This window comes from Impatiens glandulifera, chromosome 2 (genome assembly GCF_907164915.1).
Source record: "Impatiens glandulifera chromosome 2, dImpGla2.1, whole genome shotgun sequence".
NCBI lineage: Eukaryota > Viridiplantae > Streptophyta > Magnoliopsida > Ericales > Balsaminaceae > Impatiens > Impatiens glandulifera.
In genome coordinates, this window is record NC_061863.1 from 23811424 (window position 1) to 23828459 (window position 17036).

The following is a 17036-nucleotide window of genomic DNA, read 5'->3' on the forward strand; positions in this document are numbered from 1 at the left end:
ACAAGTAAGGAGATCATTTGTACATGATCCAATCACATGGAACCCTATCGCTTGAATAAGTAAATAAAGCCCTATCGCTCGCATATGTATTCCAAACCCTGTCATCCAAACATGTAATTCAAACCTTATACCTCGATAGGTCCTCCAACAAACCCTTATCGCTTGTAGGTATCCCAAACCTATCACTCGCATAGGTACTCAAGAAAACTCTATCTCTTGATAGGTACCTAGTCAAAACGCTATTCTTCAAAAGGTACCCCAGAATCCTACCTCTCGGTAGCATTCAAGCCCTATTTTTCGACGAGCACGGCAATCATTTGCGCATGATCCTGATCAAACCCGGTCATTTGAACAAATACCTCAAAAGCCTATCTCTTGGTAATATTCCCTTGTTTGTTAACAAGCACAACGATCATTTGTACATGATCCTGCCTAAACTCAACCATATAATTATAAGAAAACCCTATCGTTCAATTGGTAACCAAACCCTTTCCCTTGATAGGTTATCGAACAAAACCATATCACTCGATAAGTATCCAAGACCCTATCGCTCGGTAAGTGTCCAAAATCATATCGATTGATATGTAACCAAATCCTATCCCTCAATAGGTTCTCAAAAAATCCTATCACTCGATATGTATCCAAAATCCTATTGCTTGATAGGTATCCAAAACCTTATCACTCGATAGATAACCAAACCCTATCCCTCGATACATTCTCGAACAAAAATCTATCACTCGATAGGTAACCAAACCCTATCCCTCAATAGGTTCATGACAATAGGAATTAATATTATAGTACCTATAATCAACTTCATCCCACGGATTTTACGGATACTTTGTTAAGATTTGTAAAATAGGATTTTGAAGAATCATCCTTGTTAGGATAAGACACCAAGAAATGATTTCCTAAAGCAACGCTCGGAAGCACCTCGATGAATGTTATGTATACAGTAGGTCACTCCAAATGCAACATGCTACATGTTCTATCTTCTTAACTCCCTCATTATAAATTGGAATAGATAGACTAGTGTTTGATGTCATACTCGAATCAACGCTTTCAAAAACTAGTTTGTTGTATTCAAACTCGATTCGAGAGGTGCACTCTGTAAGCACTAAAATTCTACACTCCAATTTATAATATTAATATATTTATTTTGACTTATTTTTAAATAGTTAAGATCAAAATAATTAACCCCATGGCCAAAAATCTATTTAAAATAATTAATTAGAATTAATTAAGGGTTAAGGACAAAATAAAAAATTTAAAATTATTTGGGATAAATGTTGTACCCATTATGTCTCAAAATAATTTTAGAAAAATTTAAAGACAAAAATAAATAATTTTGATGAATTGTTGTATCCATTTCATCTAAAGATAATTATTTATTTAAATCATAAAAATATATATATATAAAATAAATTAGTAAAATATTTGTCATATTTATTTTAATATTTTGTGTATTTTAAAATAACAAAATTAAAGCCAAAAGGGTGAATGAAAAATCAATTTTAAATAATCCCTTAAGGTTTTAATGAAAAATAAATCTATAATCGGGTGTAGCCAAAAGTAGACAAATTTGGTGCAGTAAGAACTGCGTCCATCGGATGGACACTCGAATCCAATCCAACGCGCCAGAGCACTCCACGTAGCACACTGTAGAGGAAGGAAACACACGTTGAGGAGCAAAGGATCAGCTAATTGAATGTTAACCCTATTATCCAGAACACTAACGAATCACTAACAGAACGACAAAAACAAACGAAACAACGTTGTTTTTTGCTCCAATCACCTTCTTCATCCCGAAGATGCGAGGATAAACATGAATAAGCCGTGATGATTTTGAGGTTTTGGAAATCGTCTATTGGTTGATGGTTTTGACTAATTCAAAATCCAGAACGATCACCCTACGATGATGATCATTCTCCCTACAAAAATATGCATTGTCATGGCCTATTTCGGTGACTACCAGCCAAGAATAGTCATGGCTGATTTAGGGCACTAGGCTTCTCTAACAGACCTAGGAGTAGTATAAATACCCTCCTCAAGTTATTACGAAACCAACCTACCAACACAAAACCCTTAAATCGAAGAAAATCAAAATCCGCCATTAAAGTTTAAGCTTTATATTTTTCGAATTTTCTGTTTAAGGTTCTCAAGCTTGGATTTGTGCATGCATAAAGCTTCTCTTATGATCATGGAGTGTTTCCAATCCTTGGTAATATTTCAATCAACATCCAATTCATATTTACAGTTTGAATTTTTGAAATTTTTATATTTCAAATTGTATAAGCTTGTATGCTTGTTGTTTATGATATTTTATTGCTGAGATTTCATCCCTAGATGATTTATAAACTATCTGGATATGATAGAACCAATCATCGATCTAAATAACAAAAATCCAAATTTGAATTTCAAAAATCATAAAACGAGTTTGTTGTTCTTGGGTTATTTCGATCGAATCACAACCTAGAAAGATTCCCAACATGATTGTAAACATGTTGGGGAACAGTTTGGATCAAGTTTGGTCCATCCCGATCATGTTTATTCAAACTCAAAATTTAAAAAATAAATTGAAATTCTGATTTCTTGAATTGGTTCAAACAAGCAACCAGTGTTCTTGTTTTGGTACCAATCAAGTATATGAGATACAAGAAAGCTATTGGATAACTCCTTTCACTTCAAAAACCCAAATTTTGATCACAAACTGTTTTGAACAAATTGATCATCATCCAAGTTGATCCATACCTTGAGATGATGATCATCATGTTCCTGGAAGCTTTGTGAATCTACCTAATCTCTTAGATTAAAGAATCGTAGCTAAAAAAACTAATTTTAAAATTGAACTTTGGTGTTCTTAAGGACCGAGGCTCTTAGCCTAAGACCGTGGGATCTGACCGAGGATCCTCGGTCCGGACTTAGAAACCAAAAAAAAAATCTTAGCCTAGGACCGTGGAGTCCGACCGATATTCTCGAGCTAGGACGGTAGCGCATGACTAATATTTTTGAGCTTGGATCGAGAGGTCCGACCGAGGATTTCTAACTAGGATCAGGGAACTTAACCTATGACCGATGTTTCTAACCGAGAACCCTTTCCACCTAGGGTCGATGTTTGTAACCTAAGACCTAAGACCTCTTTAACCTAGGACCGAAGACCTCTTTAACCTAGGACCGAGTGACTTAACCTATGTCCAATGTTTCTAACCTATGACCGAGAACCCTTTCCACCTAGGGCTGATGGGCTTATACACCCAGACCGGTAAACCTAACTTAGGACCGAGCACTCCCTTGACTTATGACCGATGATCTTAGCCATGAGCTAAACTAGGACAAATGGGTCTATGAATCCAGGCCAGTAAACCTAGCCCCAAATAAACCCAGACCGATAGGTTTTTACACTTAGACCAGGAAGATCATCCAAGGACCGAAAGTCCTTAACACCCTGACCGAAAGACTCTAGTACTCAAACTAAGAACTCCCAAGGCCAAACCAAGGATCTTTAGACCCCGATCGATAAAATTGGACCCAAGCCTTAGGACTCCGGTCATAAGGCATGTTTGGTCCACTTTTAAAAATCTAAAATTATTTTGTAATTTTGGAACTTGAAATCATTTTCTAAAATTCCAAAAAATTGTTTTTGGGATGTTTCCATAAAAATAGTTCAACAAAGGCCTATTTTGGTGTTTATTTTTAAACCCTAATGCCTTTAAAATTATTGACACTCTTCAAGTATTTCCACCCTAGCTATCGTCCGCAATAGGTACCATCATTTAAATATTGATATTTTAATATTTTAAATAACGCTAAACCTAAAAAAATGACTAGGACCTGAAGAATAAACGGTTAAAACTCAAAAGGTTATATAACCGATTTTTAAAAAAGCTAAGTTTATAAAGTAAAGACCGTTTTTAAGTGGGTACAAAGGACATAGTGCGAAAGTCTTTTCCCGAGTATCACCAAACTTCGAACCAAAATAAAACTCTAGTGTAAAATACGTTTGTACACGTATACCTTTTTATTGATTTTTCTAAAATCAATTGGCGACTCTATCTTCAAATAAATAATATTTTCTTAAATTAATTATGTTTAATTAATTTAAAATTGGATTTCTTAAAAAACCAAATTGTCATTTGATTACAGTAAATCCCTAGATTATTAAAATTTGAACAAAAAATAATTATTTTTTATATAATTTTAAAAGGCTGTCAAACACTGTCAAAATCTTTTAAAATTAATGTTTTATTTTTAAAGATGTCTGGCACACAAACCAATTTTAAAACCATCGAACCTCGAGCCACTTCGGACATGTATTGCCACGTGTCTGTAAGACACATGTTGAGCTACGGAATTCCCGAGGGTTACAATATTTTGTTTCAAAATGTTAACTTATTAATTTACAAAAAAGATACCGGTTCAATATTTTAAAATCTAAATTTAAAAAAATAATAATTATCGATTGAAAACTTTAATTGTGTTTTAAATGATAAAATAATAAGTTATTTTATTTAAAAAAATATAAAAAAATGGAAATTTCAACCTAAAAAGAATAGTGAAATTGAGAACTATAAAATTACACTAAATTGAATTCCATTGGAATTCTAATTCTAATTCCAATTCCAATCTTAATATTAAAGTTCTACCAAACATAAGAATTGGAACTGGACCTTCTAATTCTATATTCAATATTAATTTTAGGGTTACCAAACACCTTCTTTAACTTTATTTATAAATTTATTTAAAAAATTTATGTCATTTTAAGAGTAACTTTCATACTTCTACATCAATGCCTTAGATGACACCAATGCATTCCACAATTCTTTGAATATCTAAACCACAACTATTGTTACAAAATGATATTTATTTTAAACTTTGTGTTCAGTAAGATTTTTTTATTAATTAATAATACAACTATCTTTCAATGTTTTGACTTAAATAGATATTCTCATTTAGTGATATACACTCTTTTCATTAACCAAAACATTCAAATACAAATTAATTTTTTCCAATGCAAACAAGAATAAGAATTGTATAGAGAATAACATGTTGATTAATATTTAAAAATTAGGGATTCGATCAATATAGTCAGATCCCTATTTTGTTGGGCTAACAATTGGAAATAAGACTAATATGTATGTTCATATTATATGCAACAATCAATTTTCAGATAATCAACAATCAAAATTGAGATAAGTTATCAATTCCCAACAACTATAAAATCTAATTATAATACCCATTTTTTTTAGCTTCATAAGAATAACCAAGAGATTAATCAAATCCAAGTCAAAGAGATTCTGTTGAAGCTTCTCTTTGCATGACGGTAAAACAAGTGGGTAAATGCAATGTAGAGGAAGCATGACTACTACTTTATGGCGTAATTTCGCCAATTCAATGAACCAACTGTAATTCATAATTGCATTGGTTGACCGACCTTTTGAGTGTTGAAGGAGTCCAAAACGATGTCATTGAGGTCTTGCGGTCCGCACAATGTGAAAGAGCCCAAAATGACGTCGTTTTAGGACTCCCAACAATCTACCAAATGTTAGGCCATCCAAAACGACGTCATTTTGGGTCTCTCAACAATCTCCCAAATGTTAGGCCACCCAAAACAATGTTGTTTTGGGTCTCCTAACGATCTCCACAACGCTAGGTCGCGCGTCTTGCATTGGTTGTCGCGCGTCTTATGTTGGTTGACTAACCTTAGAGCATTGATTGTCTCACCTAGTTGATTGGGTCGATTGGTTCCTACCTGTAATTGCTCCTACATGGCTGTTGTCGGCTATCCACATGCGGTGCCCGTTGGCAAATTTTTTAAACTTACAAACAAAAACACGATTAACCTTGGGTCTGATTTATGTCGTGGCATATTGGCTAAAGGACGATCTATAGGGAAGTCTGGTTTAAAATGGTTGAAAATACACTTGGCAAACTTATATGATGGTGGGGTGAACAGGCGAGCCTATGAAGGTCCAGTTGCATTTACCAAAAACCATCTCGATGATATATTTGATTCAGTTGACCGCCCTTTGGAAGGAAAAAGCTGGTGGTTGAATGTTGAGGATCATTTTTAATGCTTAACAACATGTATTAATATGTCCGAAGAATTCAGAAGCTCTTCACCAGAGACTACCATTTCTCATATGCTAGTTCACCAGGTATTATTCTATACAATTTTAATTGTGTTAAATGATATCTAAAATTTAATATATAAGGTTTCTTTTTTATTCTTTTTTATTGTTCTTCTTGAATGATGGTTATGTAATGGTTTACTATAGGAAAGAATGTTTAGAATAAATTTTAAATATTTGTTACATCATCTAACAGTTCTTATATATTCAAGTTTGATAAATATGAGAAGAAAAAGAATAAGACCATTAAGGACCTAAATTTTGGGAGAAAATAATGTCTTATAATTCCACCAATTTAGCCTAAATAAAAGGAAATCAAGTAACTAATTATTATAATTGATATCCTCCCACAAGTTGGATGATCTGGAAGGAGGCACAACTTGGATAGTAAGGAGTCAAACCGAGGTCGAAATTGTGGCTTTGTAAGTATATCGGCAAGTTGATCATCAATAAACACAAAAGATACTCGAAACTTCCCTTTCTGAACATTTTTATGAACAAAATGATAAGCTGAGGCTATATGCTTCATCTGAGAGTGGAAAACTTGATTAACATTGAGATATGTGGAACCAAGATTATCATAATAGATAAATGGATTGGCTATAGACAGGTGAGGAAGTTCAATGAACAAGGATAGGACCATATAAGCTTACTGGCTATGTCACCTAAGGCTATGTATTTTGCTTCGGTTGAGGAATGAGCAACATAGCATTGTTTTCGGGAGCTCCAAGAGATGGGAGTGCTACCAAGATACAATAAATAACCAGTTGGTGGAGATATAATCATCCTTATCACCTTCTCAATTTGCATTTTAGTAAGAATGAAGGGTTAGTAGAGAATTTTCCGAAATGAAGATGCCTTTGTCACAAGAGCCCACCAAATAACGAAGCACCCATTGAGGGAAGACCAATGTGTCGTTCTGTGGTGGTGCATGAATTGCACAAGTTTTTGATGCTGATGGTAACGTCCGAGCGAGTAATACTTAAGTATTAAATACTTCCTAGAAGTGCACAATACTCAGTTGGGGAAGGTAGGAGATCACTAGAATCTTTGAGTAATTGAGCATTGGCGGACAAAGGATTGGATGTTGATTTGGTGTTAGCCATTCCTGGTTTATGGAATTGATCAGTGATGTATTTTCTTTGCAAAAGAAAGAGTCAAGTGACATAAGGAATTACTTCGACGCCCGTGAAATAGGTAAGACATCCAAGATCCTTCAACAAAAGTCGAGCATCAAGGGTGGAAAAAAGGTTAGACAGCTCTGTAGAGGAACATCAAGTGGCAATAATATCATCAACATATAATAATAAATAAAGTGTGGAACCTTATTTTTGGTAGATGAAGAGAGATGCATATCTGGTTGAATTAACAAAGACAAGAGAATGGAGAAACGTGTGAAGCTCCGTATACCAGGCACGAGGGGCTTGCTTTAGGCAATAGATTGCCTTTTTGAAGTGGCAAACATGATAAGAGAAACTTTTGTTTATAAAACCAAGGGGTTGGAGCATGAATATGTCTTATTTGAGCGTCCCTTGAATAAATGCATTGTTGATATCAAGTTGGCAGATGGACCATCCTTGATAAACTGCAAGTGTGAGGACAATGCAAATGGTGACCAGTTTAAGAATCATACTGAATGTCTCTATATAATCCCAACCATGGCATTGGTGAAAACTTTTGGCGACTAGTCGAGCCTTGTGCCGATTAATCAAGCCATACATGTGTCGTTTGATTAAAAAAAAATCATGTGTAGGCAACCAAATTTTGTGTAGAGGACCGACTGACAAGTTCTCAAGTGTTGTTGGGGTGTAAGGCGTCAAAATCATCTTGCATAGCTGAATGTCAATTAAGGTCGCGAAGAGCTATAGTGATGGTTCTAGGTTTGAGTGGAAGAGAGGGTTTAACATGAATATTAAGCTTCTTAAGGGGTTTGACAATGTTATTTTTAGATCGGGTGATGATGTCACCCCATCGGGTTGGGGTTTCCTATGAGGGTTGACATCAGATTGAGATGGTGGCATAGAACATAGTGGGGATGGTGAGGGAGTGGACTCAGAGTGGCTAGAGAAGGGTGGGGGAGCCGAGACCTTCTCTAGGGGAAGGGTTAGAGTAGTTTTGACCATGGGTTGGTTTATGGGATGGAGTATGGAGAGTTGAAGTGGGCCTTATTGTTGCTCTGTACTTAGACCGGTTTGAGGGACTAACGAGTTGTATGGGAATTCAGATTCAACAAACTTGACATAACAAGAGTTGTTTATCCTTTAAGTGGTTGGATCGAGAAACAAGTATGCATGTTGATTAGCCGAGTAACCTATAAAAATACACATAATAGACTTTGGTGCAAGTTTATGCTTAGCATATGGTTTAATCCAAAGAAAACATAAATAACATAAACACTTTAACTAATGATAATTCGAGAAAATTTTGATAAATTTGAAATAGGGTGACTAGTACCCAAGAATTGATGTTTGGAGCCGATTGATGAGATAGGAGGTTGTTGTCATGACATTAGGCCAATATGTGAGGGGCAAGTCTAAGTGATGGAAAAGAGAGAGACCAGTGTCGGCAATGTGCCGATTCCAACGACCATAAATTCTATTGTGTTCAGGTGTATGAGGTGGGGTGGTGTGATGGTTTATGCCATGAGTTATTAAAAAGGGACAAAGACCAATATATTCTCAACCATTATCTGTGTAAAGAATTTTGATGAAAAAAAATTTCAACCAACGATTTAAATTTGAGAAATAGAGTTTGCACATCAGATTTGCGTATTATTGGATATAGCCAAATATAGCGAGTGAAATGATCAACAAACATGCAATAGTAGCGAAGACCATCAATTGATAAAACATGGGAGGTCCATACATCAGAGAAAATTATTTCCAGAGAATAAGTTGATCTAAGAGTGGATTCATGGAAATGAATTTTATGACTTTTGTTTATTTGACATGAGTTACTGTTGGGTCAAATTATTTTGACTAATGTTATTTTAATGATGTATTAGTAACACTTTCATTAAGAATGAAGTTAAGTCATCTAATTGTTTTTGTGCAGGTGCATCAAAAATATGCTAAATTAGACATGAGCTGAAATAGGCTTATTAGATGTGTTACGTAGTTAGATGTGCAGTCTAACAGATTCGTAGTTAGACGTGCAGTCTAACAGATACGTAGATAGACGTGCAGTCTAACAGATACGTAGATAGACGTGCATTCTAACAGATACGTAGTTAGACGTGCAGTCTAACAGATACGTAGTTAGACGTGCAGTCTAATAGATACGTAGTTATACGTACAGTCTAACAGATATGTACTTAGACGTGCAGTCTAACAGATACTTAGTTAGACGTGCAGTCTAACAGATACGTAGTTAGACGTGTAGTCTAATAGATACGTAGTTAGACATGTAGTCTAACAGATACGTAGTTAGACGTGCAGTCTAATAGATACGTAGTTAGACGTGCAGTCTAACAGATACGTAGTTAGACGTGCAGTTTAACACATACGTAGTTAGACGTGCAATCTAACAGATACGTAGACGTGCAATTTAACAGATACGTAGTTAGACGTGAAGTCTAACAGATACGTAATTAAATGTGAAGTCTAACTGATACATAATTAGACGTGAAGTCTAATAGATACGTAGTTAGACGTGTAGTCTAACAAATATGTAGTTAGACGTGCAGTCTAACAGATACGTAGTTAGAAGTGCAGTCTAACAGATGCGTAGTTAGACGTGCAGTCTAACAGATGAAATTTAGACGTTGGCATCTAACTCCTTCAGACAAGTCTGAAGTGAAACATAGTTAGATGTGCCGTCTAACTCCATTAGACTTGGTGGTCTAATGAATCTCTCTATTAGACGTTGACGTCAAACTTCCTTAGACTTGGCAGTCCAATGGAGCACGTCTAATGCCTCGCTTCAGCAGCTTCTTGAAGTTAGCATCCGTCTATCCACGATTAACTAGTTGTACGCTACTCTTGTTCCACTGATCCGTGCAGTCCAGTACACCAGCTAGTTGCATCCAATGAATGAATGTCACGTAAGTAAATATTCTTTCCACTACTTGTTCTATGCAGGACAGTTATAGAAGAATGTTTGGCGCACTACCAGATTGGTACGGCCACGATTCTTGTGCACAAAGCCTACTGTGCTCTTGTACGATTCTGGCTCAGGCCCGTATTGATTAGACTCAGGATCCCGTTCAATGTGATCCAATCATAGAAGACGAGGAGAATAATGCTGGATACATTCAACCTCCTGTTCTACAGGAATCAAAAGTATTGGAAACTCATGTTCTAGAGGCAGAGAAATCTCCAGAAAAAGAGACGGAAGCCAATCAGCCTATTGAGGCACAATTTGAGGGGGAACCCACGAAAGAAGACGAATCTGATAAGAGTGCTTCAGCGTAGGGGGAACAAGATAACAATGATAATTCGTCAGAAGGACTACCATTTTCATAATGCTTCATTCCCTACTCACCATCTCCTCGATCCTCTCTTGACATAGTAGCTGCGAAGATTTTTGAAAGAGTTGTTGATCTACCTCTTCATTTCGAAGGAACTTTTGAACAGATTCATAAGGTGTGTGAAGATATTCTCAGAGATCAAGAGAAGTCCAGGGATGAATCTGAGGTAGATGAACCAGAGCACTCTATGCAGGCTCATACTCATGTTAGTCCCATTAGAACTGCTACAGCCAACCCTCCAGAGATGTCATCTGCTGAAGAAACCCCTCGTGAAAGTGGAAAGTTGTTAATCTCTATGGAGGAAATGATGCATTCTCTTCAAAATAATATGCTAGACATGCAGTCCAGAATGTAAAAACTCGAGAAGGGTCATAACTCAAACAAGAAAGAATTTTATTCTTTTCTTGTAACTCAGAAAGAATTGGAGAAAACCATGAAGAGAAACACTTGTGAAATCAACATCGTCAACACTACCTATTCCAAATTTGAAAAAAACTTCTTCAAAAGACAGTTAGATAAGTTTGAGGAAGAAAGGGAATTCAACTTGAATCTTCATCAGGAAATTATATCTGGAATGAATCTTGTTCAAGGTCAGATGGTTGAGATGACCAATTGCATGAACAGAGCCGACGCTGAACGTATGGAACAAGCTGATTTCTTTGCAAGATCAATTCAAGCCATGGAAGATGTTGAAGCTACCGCTGAGAGAGAGAGAAAAAACTTATTACCCTTGATGTTATAAATGTTAAAAAGGGGGAAAGTAGCTCAAGAGGAGGTGGAAGCAGTTCTAGAAGCAGTAGCTTAAGAGGAGGTGCTTCGACATGCACCATATCAAAAAGAAAAGCCATTGAGGAAGAAAGTTGCAGACCAACCAAAAGAGGTGGAGTCGTAGTGGTGACTGAGGTGGTGGAAGTGGTGGAAAGGGTGGTCGTGCTCCTAGTGGTGGTCGTGCTCTCGTCCCTCAATTTCCTAATCTCCTGACTGGTGAAGGGTTCACTGATCCAAACGTGAAAAGGGAAGGACGATAATCTATTTTCTTTTAATTATCTTTTGTTGGTTTTTGAACTTGGTTTTTGGAATTTGGTTTTTGGAACTTACACTTGAAGTTTGTGAACCAGTATTATTCTTATTTTAATTTGATGGGTGATTATCTTATCTTATTAATTTTGCAAAGTTTTAACATCATCAAAAATGGGGAAATTGTTGGTCAAATTATTTTGACTAACGTTATTTTAATGATGTGTTATTAAACTTTGATTAAGAATGATGTTAAGCCGTCTAATTGTTTTTGTGCAGGTGCATCAAAAATATGCTAAATTAGAAATGAGCTAAAACATACTTATTAGACGTGTTACGTAGTTAGACGTGCAGTCTAACAGATACGTAGTTAGACGTGCAGTCTAACAGATACGTAGTTAGACGTACAGTCTAACAGATATGTAGTAAGACGTGCAATCTAACAAATACGTAGTTAGACGTGTAGTCTAACAGAGACGTAGTTAGACGTGCAGTCTAACAGATACGTAGTTAGACGTGCAATCTAACAGATGAAAGTTAGACGTTAGTGTCTAACTCCTTCAAACAAGTCTGAAGTGAATTGTAGTTAGACGTGCCGTCTAGCTCCATTAGACTTGGTGGTCTAATGGATCTCGCTATTAGACGTTGACGTCAAACTTTCTTAGACTTGGAAGTCTAATTGAGCACGTCTAATGCCTCACTTCAGTATCTGCTTGAAGTTAGCATCCGTCTACCCACGATCAACTAGTTGTACGCTGCTCCTGCTCCACTGATCCGTGCAGTCCAGTACGCCAGTTAGTTGCATCCAATGAATGAATGCCACATACGTAAATATTCTTACCACTACTTGTTCTATGCAGGACAATTATAGAAAAATGTTTGGCGCACTACCAGATTGGTACAGCCACGATTCTTGTGCACAAAGACTGTTGTACTCTTATACTATGGGTGGCTTCCCAATGGACACTCGCCACATGTCAATGCAGAAGATTCGACCGTTGGTGTATGTCGTCTATATACAGATCCTCAAGGACAATGGACGAGCTGCTAGTCTTATGCACTATCTCACGAATTGTTGTTTGTTTGCTCACTTGTTTACTGATTTGTACATCATCTTCAAGAGAGAGATAAAATCAAAAACATTGTCTAGCTAAGTGATATTCTTAAACATATTGTAAGTTGAACAGAGCTTGTTTTGTTCAATAGTTAGCTAGCTAGTAAACTGTATTTGATTCAAGGAAGTATAGTAAATCCTTCTGGTGGTTGGAAGAAGGGGTGACGTAGGAGAGTTTGCTCCGAACATCCATAAACAACTTATTGTGTCATTTACATTTTGTCTTTCCTTCTCTCATTGGTTCTTAGCTTCAAACCTGAGCAAATGTTTCCGTACTTGTATCGCGTCAAGAGTTTGCAAGGGTTTGTGAAGAATAGAAAGTGAAATTAATTCCTAATAGGATTTCTATCAAACCGTTTTCCAGAAGTTGTCATCAATAGTTAGACCCTTGTCTCTATTGATTACACCGATCCTATCAGTTACAATCTAATTATTGGAATTTATTTGAATCCAAATAAAAATGTTGTTGAATAAAAGTGGAGATGGAAGAGGAGGGATGCCCAAGTCTATGGTTCCATGAAGCCGAGGAGTCTGCGCGGACAGAGTGGACAGATGGGGAGTTGGCTGGCCAGAGATAGATTTCATCCAAGCACGGGCCTTTATGGGTTGTTTGGCATGTCTGCAAGTTTTTTACATGAAAAGAGGTTGACAAGAAAAGAACAACAGAGTTAGTTTGTTTGGTAAGATGAGAAACATAAATGATTTTTTGTTGTATGGAAGGAACGCACAAAGTATTTAAGAGGGATAAGTCATTAAGTAAAAGTGTTCCAGAATGAGAGATGTTTAAACCTGAACGGTTACCCATAAACAATGAGTCCAGACCCGTGTACGGATGATGAAGCGCTACATTGACAAGATCATTGGTGACATGATGTGTCGCGCCACTTTCAACTAGAAAATTATTTTGAGATGTGTCAGCGGTTGTAGCATGGACTTGAGCCTATTCAGGTTTAGAAAAAGAGGCACGAGGAGGCGGTGGGACACCGGGATGTTGATTCTTGAAGGTTTTGACACTAAGACAGAACATGACCCTTGACATTGCACCACTGACAACGAACAAGAAAATGTTTGTGATTGCTAGGGCGTGAAGTAGACGATGCATAAAATTATCCAGGCCGAGGTTTGCCAGAATGGTTGGGTCGAGTCTGTGCATTCAAGGATATCATGGGAGCAGGAGCCTGTGGTTGAGCAGCAACAAGGGAGAGTTCTTGAATGAAAATTTTCTCGAGGAGGTCATCAAATGGAATGGAAGTGTCCCTTGCAATGACTCCATCAATGAAAACTTTGTGTTTGTCCTTGAGGCCATGCAAGACATGACCAGTCATGTCTTCAACGGAGACATGAGAGTCAAAGGAGGAAATGAGATTTGTAACTTGCTTCAGAGAATGCATATAGGTGGTAATTGATTGGGTACCTTTGGATTATGTGTGGAGACGCTCCTTTAACTGCTTGAGGTGGTTGAGGGATGCCTTGGCATAGGCGCTCTAGAGAAGAGTCTAGAGATCATGTGATGTCTTTGTTTGAGATACCAGTGATGTCATTTTAAGGGAGAGTGTGGTGAAAAGAGGATCGTATATAAGACGGTCATGTCGATGCCGAGTTTTATAAGCAGTATTCGGAGTTGTCACGGGAGATTCAAGTGTGGTGGAGATTGTTGTCGTTAGTGCAGGAACGGATCTATCTAGATATTGGAAAAGATCATAGCCATCGAGGAGAGTTTCAATTTGAAGTTTCCAGGTGAGGTAACTAGAGGGAAGAAACTTGGTAACACTACTGAGGGTGATGCAAGTGAAGGGGTTTGATGGCTTATGAGGGTTGCTAATAGAGGAAGAGTTGTCGATGTCCATGAGAGGCAAAACGGGAGCGGCGTCTTTTGTTGAACGGAAAAAAAATGAAAAGGAGAAGAGGATTGTGTATTACTCTAATACCATATAGGTAAGAATGTTTAGAATGAATTTGATATATTTGTTACAACATCTGCAAGTTCCTATTTATATAAGTTTGACAAATATGGGAAAAGGAGAATAAGGCCGTAAATTAAGGATTTAGAATTTGGAAGAAAATTATGTTTTCTAACTCTACTAATTTAATCTAAATAAAAGAAAATTAGAAACTAATTATTATAATTAATACTTACAATAATATTATGCTACAATTTAACTCTTCTCATTTTCAATCAATTTCTGTTTTTGAGGAGACTGGAGAGTGTAGGGTGCCAAGGAGTTTGCGGGTCCAGTTTGAGGAGTTTTTGAGGAAAAGCTAACATTGATGATGAACTGAATCTGAAAGTTCTTGCTGGAACTGGATCGTCCTTCCTCCACAACAATTTATGTCCCCTTAGTACAAGATCTTCAACTCCCACATATCCACCATCAGTCTGTCAATCCATCCGTTGGAATCAGAGGTAAAATAAGCAATGTCTTCACTTATTTGAATACAAGTTTTTTAAAACACACAAACAGGGAACTACCCAAGAAGACAAGTCCTTTTAATAAAAGTTAACTAGAAAAAGTGTTCGCAAATATTTTAACAAATTTCATGTAATCTTACAAACTTTGACTTCAATAATACATTTCAATATATATATATATATATATATATATATATATATATATAAACTCCAAAATTAAGTGCAAATGAATTAAGAGATGACACATGAATTAGGATTCTCCTCAATACTATGAACACTATAGTATCTAGTATAAGCAGGATTGTAATCTTGATATGCCTTGACAAGATCAGCAATTTGTTTCTCTTCTTTCTTCATATCATCATCTCCCTTCTTTTCTTCAGGTTTCTTCACAACTTCCTCTTTTTTTGGTTCTTCTTTTGGCTTATCAGGTGGGCCAACCGTCACGATCTCTGCGTGACCTAGTTTCCTTAACTTGGCCACCACTTTAACAGGATCCACAAATCCCAATAGAGTTATCTTATTATCTTTAGCATCCATTGATATTGATTCAACTCCTAAATAACCAAAAACAAAATTTATTATAAATAAACTTCTGGTTTAATGAAAATAATTTTATTATGATTTTTTTTTAAATAAAAAATTACCTGGGAAGCTTGAAACTGCTTTCATGGCCTTTTGCTTTCCCTTGTGGTCATGTACTTCTAATTTGATCACTAATTTCTGCAACCATGTGAGAAGATGTTAGCAAATTAACCCAGTTGAGAACAGAGTAGTTTGATTTTGTGATAAGTAAGAAAGTGAGAAATTTACCTTCTTTTCCATTTAAATAGGATTCAGAACTCTGATGAAAAGGACTGGATTGGGTGCGGAAATATTGATGAAATTGCTCACTGAAGTAATACTTTCCTATTGTGTGTGGATTTCCTTGCATATTTATATATGCAGAGTTTTGCTGATGAAATTGATGAATAAAGAAAATGGGAGGCAATTTCTTGTGAAGGAAGGAGGAAAGACCGACGACTGCTTCAAATCATAATACAAGTCAACTTGGAAAGGGAAAGGGTAGAGAAGGATGTTTAAATTGAAATTGTCAAATTTATGGATGAAAAAGTACTAGATTATTTAAATAAACTCTTAGAAATTCTTGGTAGATATTGATTTTGAATAGGTGATTAATTAAAAAAACTTTATTGTATTAATAAATAATGATAAAACATTATTTTCATATTTTTGACTATGAATAAAGGTGTGTGAAATAATATTGGATTATAATTGAGTTTTATAAAAATTAAACCCATATGTTTAAAATAGTTTAGTATAATTAAAACCAAAATTTTATTTTTTATTTTGATGAAATTATCATTTTCTTTAAAGTCTTATTTTAAAATTATTTTGAATAAAAACTTATTTTAAATTAAATTGTTTTTAGCAGTGAAACTTTATAACAAGTTTTTTTAAGTTATTTTAATGGAAAGAAAATAAATAAAAAACAAAAAGGGAGGAGAAAGAATGTTTGAAATAAAACAAATTTGAATATAGGATATTCCAAAAAAAATTGAATAAAAGAACAAGAACCACCTTTGCATAAAACTGCTTTACAAAACTAGTACGCTCTTTATCACAAATTCTACTATATGAATATTGACTACTCAAATTATTCAGAGATGAATTTATTTTTAAATTCAATCCTAATTTAAATATTATTTCTACTATTAAATTATTTAATTTATTAATTAAAATATTAAATTATTAATTTTTATTAAAATAAATATTTTAGTATTATATATTAATAATATTTAAGTCTTTTTATAAAAAAAAAATAATTTCTCACAAACTACACCTCAATCTTTTTTTATATAAACCAAGTTTATTTAAATTGAACAAGCTCATATTATGTTT

The 17036-nt window shown here is 35.5% G+C and overlaps 1 protein-coding gene across 1 annotated transcript; it reads right to left on the bottom strand.

Annotated features, from left to right (window-relative positions):
* Positions 1 to 15327: 15327 nt before the first annotated feature.
* LOC124927656 (heavy metal-associated isoprenylated plant protein 39-like) lies at positions 15328 to 16095 on the bottom strand. The gene is made up of 3 exons (XM_047468112.1): positions 15948 to 16095; positions 15782 to 15857; positions 15328 to 15691 (listed from the first exon to the last, which is right to left on the bottom strand). Exons 1-3 carry the CDS (start codon positions 15957 to 15959, stop codon positions 15366 to 15368), a joined length of 414 nt encoding a protein of 137 aa, XP_047324068.1. The 5' UTR covers positions 15960 to 16095; the 3' UTR covers positions 15328 to 15365.
* Positions 16096 to 17036: the final 941 nt, after the last annotated feature.

What these genes read in the sequence shown, in the direction of transcription:
- LOC124927656 (XM_047468112.1), bottom strand. An exon ending in AGCAGTTTCAAGCTTCCCAG is followed by an intron (nt 15,692 to 15,781) that starts GTAATTTTTTAT and finishes TTGGTTATTTAG; the next exon opens with GAGTTGAATCAATATCAATG.